The sequence below is a fragment of the Lissotriton vulgaris genome, chromosome 2_1 (assembly GCF_964263255.1).
Source record: "Lissotriton vulgaris chromosome 2_1, aLisVul1.2, whole genome shotgun sequence".
In the NCBI taxonomy this organism is placed as follows: Eukaryota; Metazoa; Chordata; class Amphibia; order Caudata; family Salamandridae; genus Lissotriton; species Lissotriton vulgaris.
The window spans coordinates 527705708-527725536 of NC_141687.1; the positions used below are offsets into that span (position 1 = coordinate 527705708).

The window sequence follows — 19829 nt, forward strand, 5'->3', positions numbered from 1 at the left end:
CAGATCACATCATGTCACCTGCAATGAATTTCTGTACATCTCAAGACTGCCTGAGGCACTAAGTAAACAAGCATTGGCATAGCCAATAAGGCTCGCCTTGGGGACCTTATAAGTGTTTAGCCATGCAGCACATTATCCTGGGTGCTGTGCCGTCAGGTATTGAAGAGCTATACAATTACCACACAGTGGGTCATGCAGTCTGATTAAGGAATGCACATGATAGGACAGCCTTCATGGGGTAAAGTGAAGATCCTGAACGGCAACTTGGGTTAGGTTATCCAGGTAACATACGAGGTTGCTTTCATTATCTTAATACAAGACAGTTTTGGCAATTCACAGAGTAGTGCATGGCTCTTGTGCACCTTAGGGTGAAGGGTAGGAAGAGTGCCCACAGCATCCAGGCAGGTCTAGCATATGACACAGTACAGATCTCATAGCAGTGTCTCAGGACAGCGAGATCGCATCCTCTGGCAGTCTGCTGCATCAATTGGGTTGATGCATCATAAGTGAATGTGCGGTGTGACCACTACCGTGGTGCTTTACTGAATCAGTCAAGTCAGTATGTCTGACTGAATCCTGCCCACTCCTCCCAGACAAATATAAGGACGCTGCTCCGATCCATGGCCTTTTATGTGTTGTGCAAAGAATGTTCTATGCACTGTAACAGAAATATTGATAAATTGTATAACAGATCACTGCATAGTCTTGGAGCAAGAAAAGTCACATCCAGCATCATGTGTAAAGATCAGGGCATGGTGCTAAGCGGAGGAATGCTGCAACTTGTTAATCTGAAAATGATAAATCGCTTATAATTAAACAAGCGGATAAAGGAGGAGCAGTGGTGCTCTGGGACATTAATCAATATAAAAAAGAAGTCAGACGTCAACTTGAAGATCAGACCTGCTACAAAAAAATTAATTGTAATCCAACACAGGAGTTACAAAACGAACTTTTTAACATCCTCCAAGAGGGACATGAACTCGGGATCCTTGGTCCAAAGGAATTTATTTTCCTTCAGAATAAAAACCAGAGAACACCGGTTTTTTATGTTCTACCGAAGATGCATAAAGACGCAAACAACCCTCCAGGTCGCCCAATAATTTCGGGCTGCGGTTCACTGGCCGAACCAGTAGCAAATTATATTGACTATTTTCTAAAACCTTTGATAGAAAAAGTCCCAGCACATCTTAAGGACACTACTGCATTTATCAACCAGATTAAAACAATTCAGTTTGATGAGACCAACCAACTGATGGTAACCATGGACGTTGTGTCTTTATACATGCAAATACCGCAGGAACAAGCATTAGAAACGCTGACATTCTTTTTGGAACAACGGGAACAACCTACCAGGGGAACCCACAAATTTCATTATGAGACTTGCTAAATTTGCTTTACAAAAAAACTATTTTCAATTTGAAACGGAATTTTTCTACCAGACCAAGGGGGTAGCCATGGGCTGCCCCTTCGCTCTAGAGTTGGCGATACAGTTTATGGGGTTATATGAAGACAAATTCATATACAAGAACAACCCTTTTGCCGAATGTATCACAAAATACATGCGTTATATCGACGACGTATTTTTTATTTGGTCAGGGACACAAGACAGATTGGATGAATTCTTCGTTTGGCTCAATCTCAGAACAGAGGACATCAAATTTAGTCACAGTGCATCGAATAAGAGCATTACCTTTTTGGACGTCAAAGTATATGCAACAGAAGACAGCTTGGGTATGACACTTTTCCGTAAACCAACGGACAGAAATAAAGCATTACATTACACCAGTCACCATCCAAGAAGCCTCAAACAGAACCTGCCCTTCGGGCAGTTTCTTAGGATACGGGGAAACTGTTCTGACAAGGAGGAATATTTTAAACATGCCAATGAACTGTTGGAGCGACTACAGCTGAGAGGTTACCCTAAAAAACTCATTAAAAAGGGCTTGGTAGGTCCCTAGAGAAATATTGCTCCAAAAGAGAGTACGAAATGACCAGAAAAGGATTGTTTGTGTGACCACCTTTGGTCCAAATACAAACCAATTGCGTAAGATGGTAACACAAAACTGGAACTTGGTGAAGGATTTACACAGTGATCTACAAGAACCGCCAATGTTGCTTTTAAAAAAGAAAGAAGTGTGGCGAATCACATTGTTCATGCCGCATTGCCATCTGAACCAAAATCAACATTGAGAGGGATGTTGGGACTACCTCCAGTGGTCGGACACCACAAGTGCGGTAACTGCACATGCTGCGAATCAACAGAGGAAGGCTCAGTGTTTACATTTGATAGAACACATTCGAAGCACGAAAAATTCACGAATTGCCAAACCAGGAATATAATTTATGGGGTTTGGTGCCCGTGTCCTAAACTATATATTGGAAAAACTTAGCAAGAAGCACGACAGAGGATCACGCAGCATAAGTGTAGAATAAGAAGACAAGTACCCAATGCACCATTAGTACAACATTGGATAGCACATAAACACAAAGAAGAAGACCTATGCTGGACTATTATCTCCAAAATTGAACAGGATCCAAGAGGAGGGGACATGGATTTGAGATTAAGCCGACGGGAAGCTTTGCTCATAATGAAATATAACACCGCCATGACTGGTCTGAATGAAATTTCTGAAATCTTTAAGGGCACCCCTTGACTTTGTCAGTTTTGACCAGTGTATAGACCTTCTTATATGGTTTGTAGATATGTAGCTTCAGCTGTATCAAATTTCACTGATTGTTATTTTACACCATGAGCGCTAACGGTGACAGGCGCAACGGACGTGATTACAAGTACGTCACATTTTGGCGAACAAACACTGACTTTGTAGTGCATAACTTGGTCAGAACGAGCTTTTTACAGTCACAGGAGACCCGATTGCAGTGATGTTACTTGATGCAGAAAAAGCATTTGATCGGGTCTCCTGGGGCTACCTTTGGCATGCTTTAGCAAGAACAGGTATTAAACAAGGTTTTATTAAAGCCCTACAAACTCTTTATCTAAAACCGGTAGCAACTTTACGAGTGAATGGTGGAAATACGGGCCAATTCCAAATAAAAAGAGGGACTAGACAAGGGTGCCCTTGCTCACCGTTATTGTTTGCCATATATATGGACCCATTAATACGCAGAATAGAGACATCTGAGATGATAGCACCTTTAACAACACTCATCGGGCAGTGTAAAATCTTAGCTTACGCAGATGACATTGCAGTAATCCCTCCAAATCCCTCTGAATCTATAGAACACCTTGAACTTGAGGCGATAAAATTTGGAAAGATATCGGGGTATAAATTAAATACATCTAAAACACAGATAATAAAAAATTCATATACCCCGTGTATAGTCAATCGAGTGGTGCAGGAAGGGGTTATCATAATGCCAGACCTGGATATCCTAGTAGAAAAGAATATCAATCCTTTGATTAAGAAAGTAGAGAAAGACTTGGATAGGTGGGACAAGTTGCATATGTCAATAGTGGGGCGGACGAATATAGTAAAAATGTTGATACTCCCAAATTTTTTATATTTATTTAGAGCAATACCTTTATTATTTGATGTTAAAATATTTAAAAAACTGGAGTGTATAATAAATAGATTCATCTGGGCAAAGGGGAAAACGAGAAGAGCCCTTAGATTCATGATACTGCCGAGAGAAAGGGGAGGCTGGGGAGTTCCAGACTTAAAATCTTATTACTGGGCGGCGGCTTTATAAAATATGATTGGTATGCTGGGAGGGGAAGAATCAGAAGAATGGAGCAAATTTGGATCACTAGCAATCTATGGATTAACCTTGGGAATGGAAGTGAAGGATGTTTTGTTGAAATTTACAGAGGCCAGCTATTATAAGAGGACAAAGTTTAAGACGCTTATAGCAGCATATGAAATCTGGAAAAGCTTTGCTAAAAAAATAGGTTTGGGGAAATATAATTCGTACACTAGACTCTCACATAATCTAAATCTCCCACAAGATATCTTCTCGGGACCTATATTTGCAGAGTGGGAAATCAGGGGAATTAGAACTATAGGGGATGTAAAGGGGGACCAGGGGATTCTCCAATTCTCAGATTTACAAGCTAGATTTAACCTAGAAACTAGGCAATTCTTTAAATACTTACAAGTCAGGAGTTTTCTTCTGAACAAAAAAGGAGGCGAATTGGGATTCAGGCGTAACTCTATTATGGAGATAATCCAAGGTGGGCAAGATTGCACAATTAAAAGGCTATATGCTGAACTGATAAAATCAAAACGGGATGACTACCAAAAATGGAGCGAAAAATGGAAGGATAATCTTAATATTAGTTCCAAAAGTTTTGGTATCTCCCTAGAAAAGGGTTACTCTTTGTTATGCTCAGCACCATTGCAGGCGCAACATTATAAAACGATATATCATTTATACTTTACACCCGCTAAAATAGCACAATGGGGAGGTACAGTGGGTATTAAGTGCTATAGGTGTGGAAGCTTGGATGCCGATTTACAACACGTATTTGCTACATGTCCTCATCTAGACTTACTAAAAAAAGACATTGAACGTTTCATAAACAATATTTTAGGAACTGAAATTGTGTTAACTCCCGGAACTATATTATTAGGAGTCAATGTTGAGGACGCACAACCATTTTGTGGGAGGGAATTTTTATTTGTTGCAATATCTGTTATGAGATTATGTATAGCCTCTGCATGGATTGACCCTATACCACCTACCTTCTATAAATGGCTGGCTAAGCTATTAACAACATACAATGTGGAGAAAGAGATTTATGCAAGGAAGGGAAAAAGGGGAAGGAAGCTGGGCAAGATAATATGGGATCCTATAACGTGGTGGAAAGATGATTCAAGAGTTTAAAATTGAGGTTTGTCTGAAATTTGGTTAAATGAGGTTCATATATGAGATATAAATGGGTATGTTTGTTATAATGGGAGACATTTATTTGACTGTAAGGAAAGATTAGGAAAGGATAATTCTGTTTGATTACACTCAGGTTATACAATCTGGAATAACATTTTGGATCAAATTACCTTACTCCTTTGCTTTAACTGGATGTTGCTTTCTCTATCTAGCCTGTTGATGATGTTTTATTGGTTGTTTTTCCTTAATGTCATGCACTTATTTTTCTTTCTTTCATTAATATTGTCGTGCCCTGTATATATAATTGCAAAACATCTTAATAAAAATATTTTAAAAAAAAAACAAAAAATGAACTCAATCCATTGTATATCTCTGAGTTCTTCATATAGGGTAATATGTAGTTTAGATCAAGGAGAGTACTCCTCACGTCTTCCCCTTCTGAAGACGTGAGGAGTACTCTCCTTGATCTAAACTACATATTACCCTATATGAAGAACTCAGAGATATACAATGGATTGAGTTCCAATTTATAATTGAGGAACAACTGTCTTCTGGAATTGGTCTATATAATTTGTTGTTTGGATTGATTTTTTGCCCTGAAGAAGTCATTTGGGTGACTGTACCCTCTGACGAAACACGTGTTGGCTACATTCTGTTTGAACTAGATGAAGACTGTGAAGAGATTTGATGTTTGAAGAGAAAAGAAATGGAAATTAAAGGAATTTGATCTGATGAACTTTGAAAGAACATTCATTTGATTGTGGCTATCTCTTCTCTTGGAATAATATAAGAATTGGCATATATGTGCTCGGGGACAATTTACATTTTGTTACTGAATTCTCTGTTTTCAGAGGACTCCTTTGGGGACGCAAGTGGCCGCTTTCCCCTGTTCCCTTGAGCCTTCTTATTAGGAGAATATTAATTTAGTTGTAGTTGCGCAAGAGTTACCCAGCCACTGTCAGTTTTGCTTTATATTTTCTCTTTATATCCGTAGCGTGCAAGCTACTTTGCCTACAAGTGTGAACATGGGGCCAAATTTACTAAGAGTTTGTGCCTAGGTAAAGTCATGCAAAGTGAGGCAGAGTGGTGCAAAGTCTTGTAAGGATATTTACTTTTGCGCTGGAAACACGCCTCCTGACTAGCTATTTTTCCCACCTGTCATGGTGCCAAATAGGTCCTGGGCAGGAGGTGGCTAATCCCCTGTCTGGGGGAAACCTGGGTCGCATATTGAAGGCGGCAAAGGGCTTTGATGTCTCCTGCCTTGATATGCTGATTACCTAACCATCCTGCTTGGAGGAGGTGACAACACCTTCGGCCGAAGCATGCATTGTTTCTGCCCTTAGAGAGCACGGGCTCTCACCTGCAGGGGTTAGAAACCTGTCTGTGGTGACAGGCTGGTCTACACCAGTCAGCCAGTACACTAGAGGTTGTAAAAGACACACAATTGATGGACGGAATGCAGAACAAATCAAAACATTCACCCCCAGTCAAGAGATCTGAGTTAAATCCATCATTCTTTTGCTCACCATGCCACCCCAATTTAGACCTGGCCATATGCAAATTAGTCTTGCCCCTGTGCCTCATGGGAACAGTCCTGCCCGAACTGCGAAGCCGGGTCCTCCCTGGTCCGTAAACAAGCATCCTAGGACCAGTTTCGGGATTTCACCCCTCATTCGCCAGGATAGCTTGTATTCAGTGGCACAGTGAGCCCAGGACCCACTTCTGGGCATACCCAGCGCACATAGGGCGAGGAAGCAAAAGACACACAATTGATGGATGGAATGCAGAACAAATCAAAACAGTCACCCCCAGTCAAGAGATCTGTCACCATGAGGCGCAGGGTCAAGGCTGATTTGCCTATAGCTGTTTCTGAACTGGGGTGGCGAAGTGAACTAAGGAATGATGATGGATTCAACCCAGATCTGCGACTGGGGGCGAGTGTCTGAAAAAGTTTCAGCGCTCCGCCCATCATCTCCTTGTGTTTGCTTTGTTCGCCCTAACTTGGAAGGCTATGCCCAGAGGTGGGTCCCTCGCTCACTTTGCCACTGGATTTAAGCTAGTCTGGCTGATGAGGGCTGTTAGCCCGAAACTAAACCCAGGATGCTTGTTTCCGGTCCAGGGAAGACATGGCTTGGCAGTTCGGGCTGGACTGTTCCCATGATGCGCAGATCAAGACTGATGTGTATATAGCAGTGTATGAACTTGGGTGGTGAAGTGCGCTTAAGAACAATGATGGATTCAACTCAGACCTGTGACTGGGAGTGAGTGTCTGAAAAGTTTCAGCGCTCTGTCCATCATCTCCTGTGCTTGCTTAGTACACTCGAGGTTGGCAGGTTTTCAGAGGGCATCTCTAAAGTGCCCTCTGGGGGCATGTATTATTAAATACATCACTGGAATCAGCGTGAGCTTATTAATTTGAGCTTTTTGATAGTAAACATCAGCGAAGCCATCATGTAACTGTGGAGCACGTAATCACCAGTGCCCAGTACATATAATCAAGATGGCTTCCCTGTTCACTGGGAATGTCCAAGAATCACTGGGGCATATCTGCTCATGCAGATATGTCCTCAGATGTAATGTAATGCACCCTGTAAGGCCTGCAATATGGGTGACTTACATATATTACATGCTCTGCACGCATGGCACACAGGTGGTGTACCTTATCCTGTCTTCATTTTTCTCTGCACCATGACAAGCAGCCTGCAATGGCAGTTTGCATAAGTTTGGTGAGGTGTCTCTTAGAGTGGCACAAGACATGCTGCAGGCCTTAGGGACCCTATTAGTACCAATGCCCTAGATACCTGGGGTACCATCTACTAGGGACTATCGAGGGTGCTAAAGGTATTGCCAATTGGGGAACAATTATACACTTTTAGGGAAACAGATCTGGCACTGGGGAGCTGGATAGCAATAACCCATTGCATCAATTACCAGGAAAAATTGGGGGTAACCATGTCCAAAAGGGTTATTTTCCTACAATCATGGAAAGAGTTTGAGACATGTATACAACCAGTCAGATCGGTTGGAACTTATTCTTTTAGTTTTGAGAAAGCTTGTTGACTTTAGATTTATTGTAGGGAACTCATCATGGGATTGGCTAAAAGTTGAAGGAGTTGCTTTGTGTGAGAAAGTGGCGCTATATGTACTGGACCAAAGTAAGTTGCAGTGTGTATAGAGGCCACCAACACCAGAGGTATAACAGAGGTTAAAGTCAGGGCTGACCTTACTCTCAAAAGTGGTAGCTTGGTCGAGCAGTAAGGCAGTACCAGAGGACAGTGTAAAGCATTTGTTGTACACACTTAGTCAGCAAAAGGTTTCACACACTCAAGGACTGAACTCCAATCCAATTGTTTTTATATCAAAAGATATAGTTGCTTTATTTTTAGAACCAACAGGTATCAAAATATACTTTTCTCAGTGATGAGTAATCTCAGGTTATTGCTTTGCAGAAAGGCAGTGACTTGGTAAGCACAATAGGTACAGGGGTTGCAATAGGCAACACAGTTCTACACACAATTTAGCATTGATCTCAATGGGGTTTTCTACACAATCCAGGTTGCAGGTAAAGTATGTTCTTGTTACTTTTGAAATCCGGTACTGGACTCCTAGGTCGAGCACTGGGGTCTCGACTTACGACAGGTGAGTAATTACGTTTCAGTAGTATGTGCGAATTTTAAAGAATATTTCAAGTTTTCAAAAGTAGACAGAAGAAATTTCATAGAAAAGCAGACAATGGATTCCTATGGAGAAAATACAGGTTACGGGTAAACCCAGTTCGGATTACTAGGCTACAAGGTACAGTACTGGCTTCTCTCCTGATCACAGGTGAGTACTTCGGAATTCGTTACTAGGCTGATTTTATAGGAATATTTTACGTTTTCAAAAGTAGACAGAAGAGTTTTCAAATCAAGCCAGACAATGTTATCCAATGGCAGGTAAGTGAGTTACCGGTTTCCAGGTGAGTTCCCGGCTGGTGAAGTTAAGGTTCTGGGCATAGACTCAGGGGTCCCCCCAGGGTCAGGTAGGTACAGTTGGTTCACCCTCAGCTGCACAAGGGCGGCCGGGTGCAGAGGTAGTTAGGCCCATTGTTAGCCAATGAGGGGCAGGGGGCATTCGGTTGGAGGCTAGCAGGCCACGCGGCTGTGGGAGCTGGGCTTCTGGTCACTTGCTCAGGGCAAATGGAGAAGTAGGATAGGGCAAAAGTTGCACTGCCAGAGGCACTCGGGCGGCTGGGTGCAGGGTTCTTGTGATCCGTCGGGTGCTCAATGTTATTCAATGGGAAAGGTAAAAAGAGAACCAAGGCTGCAGACTCGGGGACGGAGATTCTTCAGGTGCGACCACCACTTCGAGAGGTAAGTTGGGATCCTGGAGAAGAGGTAGGTACCCCAAAGGGAGGCACAGGGAGCCGCAGGGCGCCGGGTGCAGGGGTGTCTTTGGGTGTCGGGTAATCTTACCCTCGGCTGGTCGCGGTTGGAGGGTCCCTGGTTCTGAGGCTGCAGGCGTCGTCTGGTTCGTCGAGGCGGGTCTTTGGGCCCTGGACTTTGGGTTCCAGTCGCCGGGAGGACGTCCTCTTGGTCTTGGATCACTCGGTCACGGGCCGGGCTTGGCGGGTGCAGAGTGGGCAGGTCTTGAGCTTCCTGGCTGGCACCAGGGATTGGTTATTGAAGCAGAGTCTCTGCTTATGAGAGTCCCAGTCTTTAAGAGGTCAAGGCAGGCAGGTCCTCCGGGGGTCCCAAGGTTGCTGTCCGCAGGAGTGCACGTGATTAAGCAGGAGCAGGTTCCAGGTTCGACAGGCCGGTATGGCTGTGGCCAAGTCAGTGGGTGTCGTCCTGCTGTGAGCAGCTGCACGGCGGGTCTTCTTCTTTTTGATCTTCTTTCTTCTTTTCTTATCAGGATCTGAGGAGGGAAGGTTCAGGGAGCCCCTAACTACTGAATTTAGGGGCGTTACAGGTAGGGCAAGGGCAGGGACCAATAGGTCCCTGTCTTGGGGTGGGTACACCCCCTAGCCTGCTCCTCTCTGGTGGGAGGGGGCAGGAACCTAGCTGTATTTGGGCAGGGCTACCCATCCTCAAGATGGCCGGAGCCCGGGGTCGTGCTTCACCTCGCCTCCCCCAACTGAGGGGTGGGGTTGGCACAGGCTGGCACACTCCCCTTCCTGATGTAGGGTTTCCCGCCAGTCTTCCCTCCAGAGTGAGGGTCAGAACTGGTGGGGGCCAGTTGCTGGGTACAGCAAATGGTCTGGAGAAGCTCACAGAGGCGGCATGCTTTTTAAGCTTCCCTCTGCCCATCCTGGGGGAGGAGACCTAGCACCTCGCCCAGGATGTGCATTGTTGCAGGCCCAGGAGAGCGAGGGGTTCTCCACCCAGGGGTCCAGCAGCATGGCTGCCGCGTGACAGCCCGGGCAGCCACTCAGTCCAAACGTGGGTTGTAGGTTAGGTTTCAGGGGGCATCTCTAAAATGCCCTCTGGTGCATTTTACATTAAACCTCACACTGGCATCAGTGCGGGTTTAATGTACTGAGCAGTTTGATACTAAACTTCTCAGTCTTCAGTGAAGCCATCATGGTGCTGTGGAGTTCGTAATGACGACCTCCCAGCACCATATACTCTTAAATGGCAACACTGCACTTACAGTGCCCAGGAATGGCCCTTGGTACTGTAGGGGCACAGGGCTCATGCACCTGTGCCCACACCACTGGCATAGGGCACCCAGCTAGAGTGGTGACTGATGTATGCCAGGGCAGTGGGGTTTGTGGGCATGGCACACAGGGATGTGTGCCATGTTGACTTTCTGTTTAGTTCTGTACTCAGACACTCAGCCTGCACAGGCACTGTGTGGGTGTCAGGGTACAGGGCCCCTAAGGGTGGCACAATAAGTGCTGCAGCCCTTAGGGGCCTTCTCTGGTCACCATGCCCTGAATACCTAGGGTACCACTTACTAGGGGCTGATAAGTGGCCAGAGATGCCAATTATGTTTTGTTTCAACACAGCTTTAGGGAAGGAACACAGGCCCTGGGAACCTGGTTGGCAGGAGCCCAGGGCACACTCAGTCAAAGCACATCAGCAATTCAGCAAAAAGTGGAGGCATACCAATGCAAGAAAGATGGCACTTTCTCACACTTTGGAGTTGCTTTGAGATGTGTATTTGTGATTTACAGATAGTTCATCAAGACCTCATCACCGGGAGATAGATAGACCTGTTTCCTAACAGTTGGTTGTTATAGTTTTGTATAGAGAAATATCGTTTGTTATCAATTTTGTGTCCTAAATTTCGTTTTACAGAAATATTGTTCCATTGATGCAGGTTTTCTCATATGTCCAATGGGACGATACTAGTGTAAATGTTATTTGGGAAATATTTTTTCTTTAAATAATATTTTGGTGCCACACCACGCCTAACAGGAATGGCCAACCACACACCCATAAGTGAATTTTGAGTCTTCTTTCATTTCTATTATCAACTTGCCCCAACCCTTTTCTAGTAAATATTTCTACTCCTCTTATCTTTTCTCTCTCCATCTGGAAATGACAACCTGTAATTTCAGGTAAGGGTTTCTATTTATTTTTATTTTTTCAATAATGTATATTACACAAAGCTATTACTAGCAGGTATGGCACAGCACAAGCCCTTATTCTACCATGACCATGGACTATTGCTTTAAAACAATGGAGAAACAAAAATACCATGAAGGCCCTTAGCAACTAAAGGTACTGACACAGCAACTCAGACCCTCTTAGTGCTGTTTACACTGTAGAGCCATTACACATTTTCTTATTTCTGCTGGTTGTATTTCTCCATCTCTACCGTGACAATCATTCACTCTCGCTGGGCCTTTTTAGACTGAATGATGTCAACAGGGATACATAATATGGCAACTCTGCACGGGGAAGATTGCACCACTGCTGCCTCTGATGTAAATGTTCTGTGTATGTGAGGGAAGCCTGCACTGCTGCCCCATTTGCTGTAACTGCTTGTGTATGTGAGGGAATATTAGACATCTACTCCGGGTGCTGTATCTTATGTGTGTGAGGGAGCAGGAGACTGCATACTGCTACTGCTTCTGCTACACCTGATCTGTGTGTATATAAACACTGCACTGCTGTTATCCATGATGTATCTGCGCTGTAGGTGGGGCGGATTTTGCATTTATCTAGACTATGTTGTACTTTTTCAGGTGATGAGGTAAACTTGCATTGCTGCTACCCAGATGGTACATGTTTCTCTGTCTCACTCGAGGTGTCTAAAACGGTTCCACTATTTAAAAAGACAGAAATTATAGACTTTGTCAGTGATTATTTCAGTAACTCACTGGAACACCCATGTTACGTCCGCCAGGTAATGTGTTTTATTTTGTTACCCTTCCAAGAAAGAATTAGTACATTTTTGCAGTTTCTGGTAGGCACATGGAAGTGCTCACTACTGCTATTTTAGCAAAGGTATTCCTTTTTAAAGAATAAAGGTGGGATTGCCCCTTTACGTGAAAACAATAACAATGACACACTTCTGCAGGCTATAATTATTTTCAAGAAGCAACTCGATTCAGCTGAAATATATTCCAATGCAATATACTTGACATTCACAAGTTCATATTCCAATGTCATGACCAACAACGGCTCCTTCGCTAAGGCGGGGGAGCATCGCCCCACTGCTCTGTGAGCAGTTTAAAAAGTTAAAACTAAAATTATAATAATTAACGTTATTATAATTTTAGTTTTCTTTCCTGCTTAGGTGCGGGGCCGAGCGGGTGGGGCTTCGAAACACTCTAAAGTGCGCAGGACGGTTTGCCCGGCCTTCCTGGGCCAGCCAAACAGTCCTGCGCTCTTCGCATATTCCCCACCAGGCGGTATTACAAAGTCTGGTAGGGAACATGCACAGCCTCCCTATCCACACCTGAGTGCCAAACCACGGCACCAGACCAATCATAACGCTGCATTACAGAGTTGTGATAAGCCAGGGTATTCTGGGAAGCTGTGTGCTTCCTGTGGCTGCATGTAGAAGACGTGGGAGGAGAGGCGGTGGCTGGCGGCACTCAGGTAAGTTATTAAAAATACATTTGTATTCACCCACCTCCCCCCCCCCCCACCCACCCTGTTCAGTGGCGGCCGCTACTGGGCATGAATCAGTAGAAAACATGTAATCTATAAGTTGAAATTTTAACTGAGAAATACGAGTTCTTCATGAACTGAATGCAGATATTTTGTACATCTTCGGGTATTTGTATCTCTTTCTAAGTTGTATAATCATCCACTTTGAAACGTTTATTTCCATATAGTAATACAAGACAAATGTGGTGTTAATTAGGGTGATCTTATGTGAAGCAATAATTTTGGGGTTTTAGCACTGACACCCAGGGGCCAATGACAGTTCAGGTATAGTGGTATCCCTAGGGGCTGGGGATCCAACTGTTCATGAGTTGGATGATGTTTCCACACCTCGATATTCCGGGTTTGGGAAAACTGGGCCAAATTCACATGCGGGCAGGTGCTCCAGGCAGACAAATGCGTTTCTGAAAGCACGGTATGGACAAACTAACGTGCACGTGGTATGAATGTGTGAATGCAGTGTTGATAGCACGACATTATCTTTATGCTAATGTGTCCTCCTGCAATTGAGAATACTTTTACTGGTTTTTATTCACTTCTTTCAAGTATTCTATATACCGATTAGGCACTAGAATATAAGGGATGGCCCAATGAGTGTGTCACTTTCAAAAAGCCTGTCATTATCGCGAAATGGATGACTGGCACCGAGTGGGGTTATGCACTCCACTACTTTGGCATGCACACATAAGGAAGCATGCATGTTTATGGATTACGCACTATGAATCAATTTTATATTCACAATGTGTATGTGATTATGTTTCTTTGTATTTTTTGTGCCCTACAGATGGAGCCTGGCAATACAGAGACATATTAACACTGACAAGGCGAAGCTACTCTTCGCTTGAAACACAAATAGGATAGGGACCTCTGTCCTTTAATTCCCTACACATAGAGGGGGATTCTACGACTGCCCTGAAGAAAGTCCTGGACCTTTACGGCCCTCGTGGACTGAAACATGTCAGCACTGGCACTAGGGTCTTAGGACCATTAAAATCCAAAAAGACCAGTTTTTTAATAATTTTTAATAACCCGATCTGACCCAAGAATAAAGGGAAACCAGGGGTCAGATTTAGGTTTCTTATCTTTAAGTCCCCCTTCCTTCATCAACCAAAGAGCTACCCAACACTGTGGTTGAGCCCACCTCGACTTTTAGGGGTCGGGGTGACCTGATGATGAAGCATGACACCACTAGGGTGTGTGAGGGTAACTAATAAGAACTCGTTTTCTTCCCTTATACAACAGGGACATGTTTAGCATGACCCTAATTCCCTAAGTGGTTGTGACTTATTTGTAAACATAGCATGCGTATTAGTAAAGCATACGTCTTAGCGCTAAATACGTGATTTTTATTGTTACCCAATTTAATTTTTTTTATTTTTTTGTTTTATTTTATATAGCACAAACTTGACCCGAAGGTATCAGAGCGCTTTACATGAGCACCAGTTGTGTTACACCTGGACAAATTCTTTTTGTTAGGCACAAGGCGATTAAGTGATTTGCCCAGAATCACAGGATGTTGAACGTGCTTGCCGAGACTTGAACCCGGTTCACCAGATTCAAGGTCAACCCAACCCAACTTAATGGTACTCATTATTTGGATGACAAATGGATGAAAGGCTGAGTGAACCCACCGGGATTTGAACCAGTGATTATAAGGTCGAACACAGGCCCCTGCAGTGGGCGCATTAGTCAACGTAGCCAGATTAATATAGCATGGGAGTGGTAGTCAATGGTGTCACCTGTTAACCCTCTGCCTGCTCCCCATCTGCTGACCTGCATAGTCCCACCGCTCCCATTTATCCAGAGGTTGTGGGAAATGCATAAGCAATTGTCCAAGGAATGAGGAATCCGCATGCAGAAAAAAACCTTACAATTCTAGGTCTGCATGGTTATTCCCCATTCCAGGGACAAAAATCTCCTAATTGAAAGCTACTGTTATTGGCAGTAACTGCCCCTTAGTGATAAATGCACAGAAGATGGTTGTCCTTAATGTGACAGTCAGTGTGATTTTACAAAAAGTAAAAAAAATATATAGAATGAGCCCACAGAAAATGAAAAGATAATTTTTCTTTATACCCTGACCATGCAGGAATAATTTTATCATTGCATTTCAACTAGCTACTAGCTATATCCATCCACAGGTCCTTAAACAATGGTGTCTTAAAATATAAATTCAAGCTTTAACAGATTGCAGAGTTTGGAATTCCATCTGAAAAACAAACGTGGAATGAACCAAAAAATAATAGTTGACCTACCTTAATTTCTGCCCTGAGTTCAGACATCTGCGAGTCTGTCATATGATTTGCTTGATCTGTCATCCTCTTCAATTCCTCTGCTTTTTTCTGGCGTGCAGTCAGGATGTCTACTGGCAAGAGAATTAGGATAAAAAGATTATTTAAACATACATCTCATTAAGTGAATACTATAATTGGGTAGATTTGGAGGAAAAACACCAGAGAGAGCTCATCCAGTTACATACATTTTAAGTGCCATCAGGGCTTATGCAATCACCTTTATAGGCCAGGCACAAAGCATCACTGAGATGCCTCACATTAAAGACCACATTTTGAAGGCAACTACAGCTCTTAGGAGAGTAAGTCAATTGCAGGCACTCAGCGCAGAAATCACACTCAACCATCTGCAATGATAAGGTTATCATGAGAACACACCCTAAGTTCCTACCAAAAGTGTTGTCAATGTTACACATCAGCCACACAATAACCATGCTGGCTTTCTTCCAAAAGCCAGGTAACACAGAAGAAAAGCGCTGCACATCCTAGATGCAAGAATGGTGGTGATGTACTGCATACAGGAAACACAGAACCTAAGGAAATCTACAGTGTTTTTGTCGGAAAACGAGGCAGCATCTGTGAGGCCTGCACAAATAACATGACACATTTGTCCTTCACTGGGAACCAAACACCCTAGGGCAGCGCCTGACTCTCAGAGGGTAGCGTTGCAGAGCAGTCTGAGGCTTACTCAAGGGAGGTGGTGTGGGCTAGTAATCGCCATTTGCAGGTGCGCAAAAATAACACTCAATAATTGATTGTCCAGTCTGTACTTTGCTTTATAAAAGTAAGAGTACATTTATTAAACACACACACCTCTCAATACTGTACACCAATTTACAAATATACATAAGCTGTTGGAATTACTTTGTGACTTTGCATAACATATCTACCCCTCCCGCGGGGGGGGGGGGGGGGGGGGGTGGAGTCTAATACCACCGCTCCCATGTATGCACATCATCTTGCCCCCAATGCAATTAGTTGAACCTATCCTGGACCGAGGGCCCTGCGCACTGGCACGATCCCAGTGGCGTCCCCCTCCCATTACCTCAACAAGCATTAAATAGGGATACACCTGCCTTGGTGACACGTGACCCTGACCAAGCATCTCCTACTGACCCTAAAGTATACACCTCTACATCTTAAGGGCCAACAGTCTGGGATCTTCACCTAAGCGCAGCAGCAAGACTACATGTTTACGCACACTTTAGAATGACAGTACTCAGCACATTTGGATATCATTAAAAATGCATTGCAATTACAGCCCCTAAAGGCATCACAGATGATCACAGGATTAAGTTGTAAATCCACTTTGCTTGTGACATCACTTACACCAGTACCTCACATTGAACATCAGTCCCTCTAAAAGAAATAAGCATTGATAAATGCATTTCAGTGCAATTACGCCATTTCACCTCCAGGGGATGCCCTTCTCGAGACATCTCCAACTCAGCCCTTCAATCTTTGATGCACTTCTCAATGAACCCCCAGCTGTAGAACAAAAGTTCCAGCCTAGGAGGTGATGCAATCTTCGCTGAGCGTTAAGGGGTTATTCTTTTTAAATCCTCAAGAAACTTAGGGTGGGACTTAGCTTTGTGCTGGGGGCGAGACTGCGCTGCTCCAGCAGCTCCCCCCAGCATCTTTTCACACTCAAGGGTGACCCCCTTAGGGGGCCACCGAAACGCCAAAAACAATCCATTCCTCATGCCTTGCAAGGCATCATGGGGCGCTTCAAGCTCCTGCTGCTTTCTGGGGCCTTGGTGGGGGGCCCGGTCCCACCCGGACCCCCAGGTAAGGGTATGCGACGCGGGAAGCCCACTCCCGGCCGCTCTGCGCTTTGGTCGGGGGCCCGGTCTCACCCGGTCCCCTGGCTCCTCCTTCCTTGTCCGGGGCCCTGGTCCCACCCGGGACCCCCGCAGGCTCTCCACGTTGGAGGGCAGTCCGCGGGACCTGACCCACCCAGGGGGCCTTTTCTGGATCGGCGGCGGAGACTCATGCGCTTCGCCATCAGGGGGCCACAAGTCAAAGGTCGCTCACCTTCTGGGGGCCACTCCTGCCCCATTTTCGTGTCTTCTTGCTCCTGGCAGTGCCCCCCTACCACTGTGAGCATTCTACTTCACCCACCAGGTCCCCAAGAGGGTGCATTCTGCAGGAAGCGGTCTGCACTGGCTCCCTGCACCAGCCTTTCGCCTGGCTCTCCTCATGCGCCTCTCTTCTCCATGTGCAGAGGCCTCTTCTTCTGCGCACCGGTCCTGGGCTCTTCTTCTGGTGCTGTTAGGGGCCTGGGGGGCATGCAGGGGTGTCCTCCTTCCAACTGCCCATTGCACCAGGCTCCAGCACCTTTCGTCTCCGCAGACCACACCCCAGAGAGAGCTTCTCTTCCTGTGCAAGTACTTTTTAAAAGTTGAGTAGGGGGCTGGCAGAAAGTCTCTGTGGGTCCTATCAAACAGCGACACATCACTTCCCTGCCCCTGCTCCCTTCTTGTCCAGCCTCTGGGTTTGTTCAAAATGGAGTCGTCCAGTGTCTCTGGCCACATGGCCTCTGAAACCCAACTCTTTCCTTCTTGGTGCAGCCTGGTGCCTGGCACCCAGTGACAGCTGCTAATGGATGAGCCTGTAGCCCCACCCATCTTCTTCTTTGTGGAGAGGAGGCCCTAGCTTGTGGAAGAAAGGTTATCAATCCATCCAGCTGAGGTCAACCCTCAGCCTGGGTCTGGTCAAGGCTGGCTCAGAGAAATATGACAGTTCTGTATAATAATAATAATAATAATAATAATAATAATAATAATAATAATAATGCCATTTCTAGAGCGCCTGGTTACACTAAAATAGTGTGTCCCCGCGCTATAAATTGCTGTAAGACCCTAGAAGGCAGAAGACCGGAGGGAGGGGGGAAATTAAGCTAGAAACACTAGTTGTAGTTGACAGGGAAAAGATGGATTTTAAGTTTTGAACGGAATCTTGTTTCTGAGGGCTCCATACGAAGATCTATGCACAGTTCGTTCCAGTTTTTACTTGCCAAAAACCTAAAGGAACGGCCTCCCATCCTGGCCTTGCGAATGCGAGGAAGTTTCAACAGCATTGCTCCGGCTGATCTCAGATTCCGGATGGGGCGATGGACGGTAAGGAGCTTTTGCAGGTATCTTGGGTCCTTTCCTTGGGCAATGCGGTGGGCAAAGCAAAGCGCTTTGAACTTAATACGCTCCCTGATGGGGAGCCAGTGAAGTCTTGACAGAGCCAACTTCCCAGATGCTCTGCGGGGCAGATTGAGAACCAGGCGTGCAGCAGCGTTTTGTACACACTGCAGTTGGTGTAAGCCTTTCTTACTTAAACCTAAGAGCAGGGCATTACCGTAGTCAAGATGAGGTGTGACTAATGCGTGGATGAGGCTTCTCCTAGCGTTGATGGGAAGAAGGTTGAGGATTTTGCGAATAGTTTTGAGTATGCTGTAGCATCTACCCGTGACTTTGCTGACCTGGTGTTTAAAAGAGAGATCAGCATCAAGCATAACTCCGAGGTTCCTGACTGATTCCGATGGAGAAGGAATTGCGCCCAGTTCAGTTGGCCACCACTCAGGTGACCAGTCACAAAAGGATTTACCGATGACTAAAAGCTCCGTCTTGTCGCCATTAAGGCGTAGGCAGTTGTTATTCATCCAACCTGCTACTGACAGAAGGCAGTTGGAGAAATTGGTGGCATCTTCCTGATTGTGCGTTAGTTTAATCATGAGTTGGGTATCGTCAGCATACGTGACAATATCCACTCCGAAAGATTGCACAATGTGGGCCAGGGGTTCCATATAGAGATTGAACAAGGTAGGGCTCAAACTGGAGCCCTGTGGAACCCCATGTCTCAGCTTCCTGGGGGAGGATTTGAATGGAGGACAATGCATTTGAAAACTCCTGTTTTCAAGAAAAGATTTAATCCATTCAAAGGCAGATCCTACCACTCTCATATCCGAGAGGCGAGACAGCAGCGTTGTGTGCAGCACGGTGTCAAAAGCTGCACTAAAATCTAGAAGTACCAACGCTGCTGTCTGCCCCTCATCCGCTATTTGCCTCAGACATTCTGTAGAGAAGAGAAGGGCTGACTCAGTAGAGTAACAGGCTCTGAACCCTGACTGTGTGGAGTGAAGGAGAGACTCATCTTCAAGATGTTTCATGAGTTGAATGTTCGCTATCTTCTCCACCACTTTCATACAGAAGGGGAGGAGGGAGATAGGGCGGAGATTCTGAAACTGGGAAATTTGCACATTGTGTTTCTTTTTTAATGGGATGACTTGGGCCATTTTCCATGCATCCAGCACATGGCACTCTTGGAAGGATAGAGTTATCATATGACCAATATGATCAATAGTGCTTTCTAAAATTCCCTTACAACGTTTCGGAGGGATGACGTCCATGGGTGAGCCGGACTGAATGCTATTAGCGATGCTAAGCAGGTCTTGTCTGTCAGGGACTTTAAAACACAACAGGCAAGGTTTATTGTCTGAAATATCCACTGTCGCACCGTGATCAAACGGTGGATCAGTGCCACTCGTAAAGGTGGTGTGTATTTTTTCAACTTTGCTTACAAAGTAGTCTGCATTAGA

At 44.9% G+C, this 19829-nt stretch overlaps 1 protein-coding gene across 4 annotated transcripts in view; it reads right to left on the reverse strand.

Annotated features, from left to right (window-relative positions):
- SPATS2L (spermatogenesis associated serine rich 2 like) overlaps positions 1 to 19829 on the reverse strand; it is a 187100-nt gene that overhangs the window by 18444 nt on the left and 148827 nt on the right. For 3 of the 4 annotated variants that reach the window (XM_086955465.1, XM_086955464.1, XM_086955467.1), the window contains one exon: positions 15206 to 15315. In XM_086955465.1, coding sequence (XP_086811591.1) covers positions 15206 to 15315 — 110 coding nt within the window. The remainder of the gene's footprint in view (positions 1 to 15205; positions 15316 to 19829) is intronic. The other variant, XM_086955466.1, reaches the window with a different exon arrangement.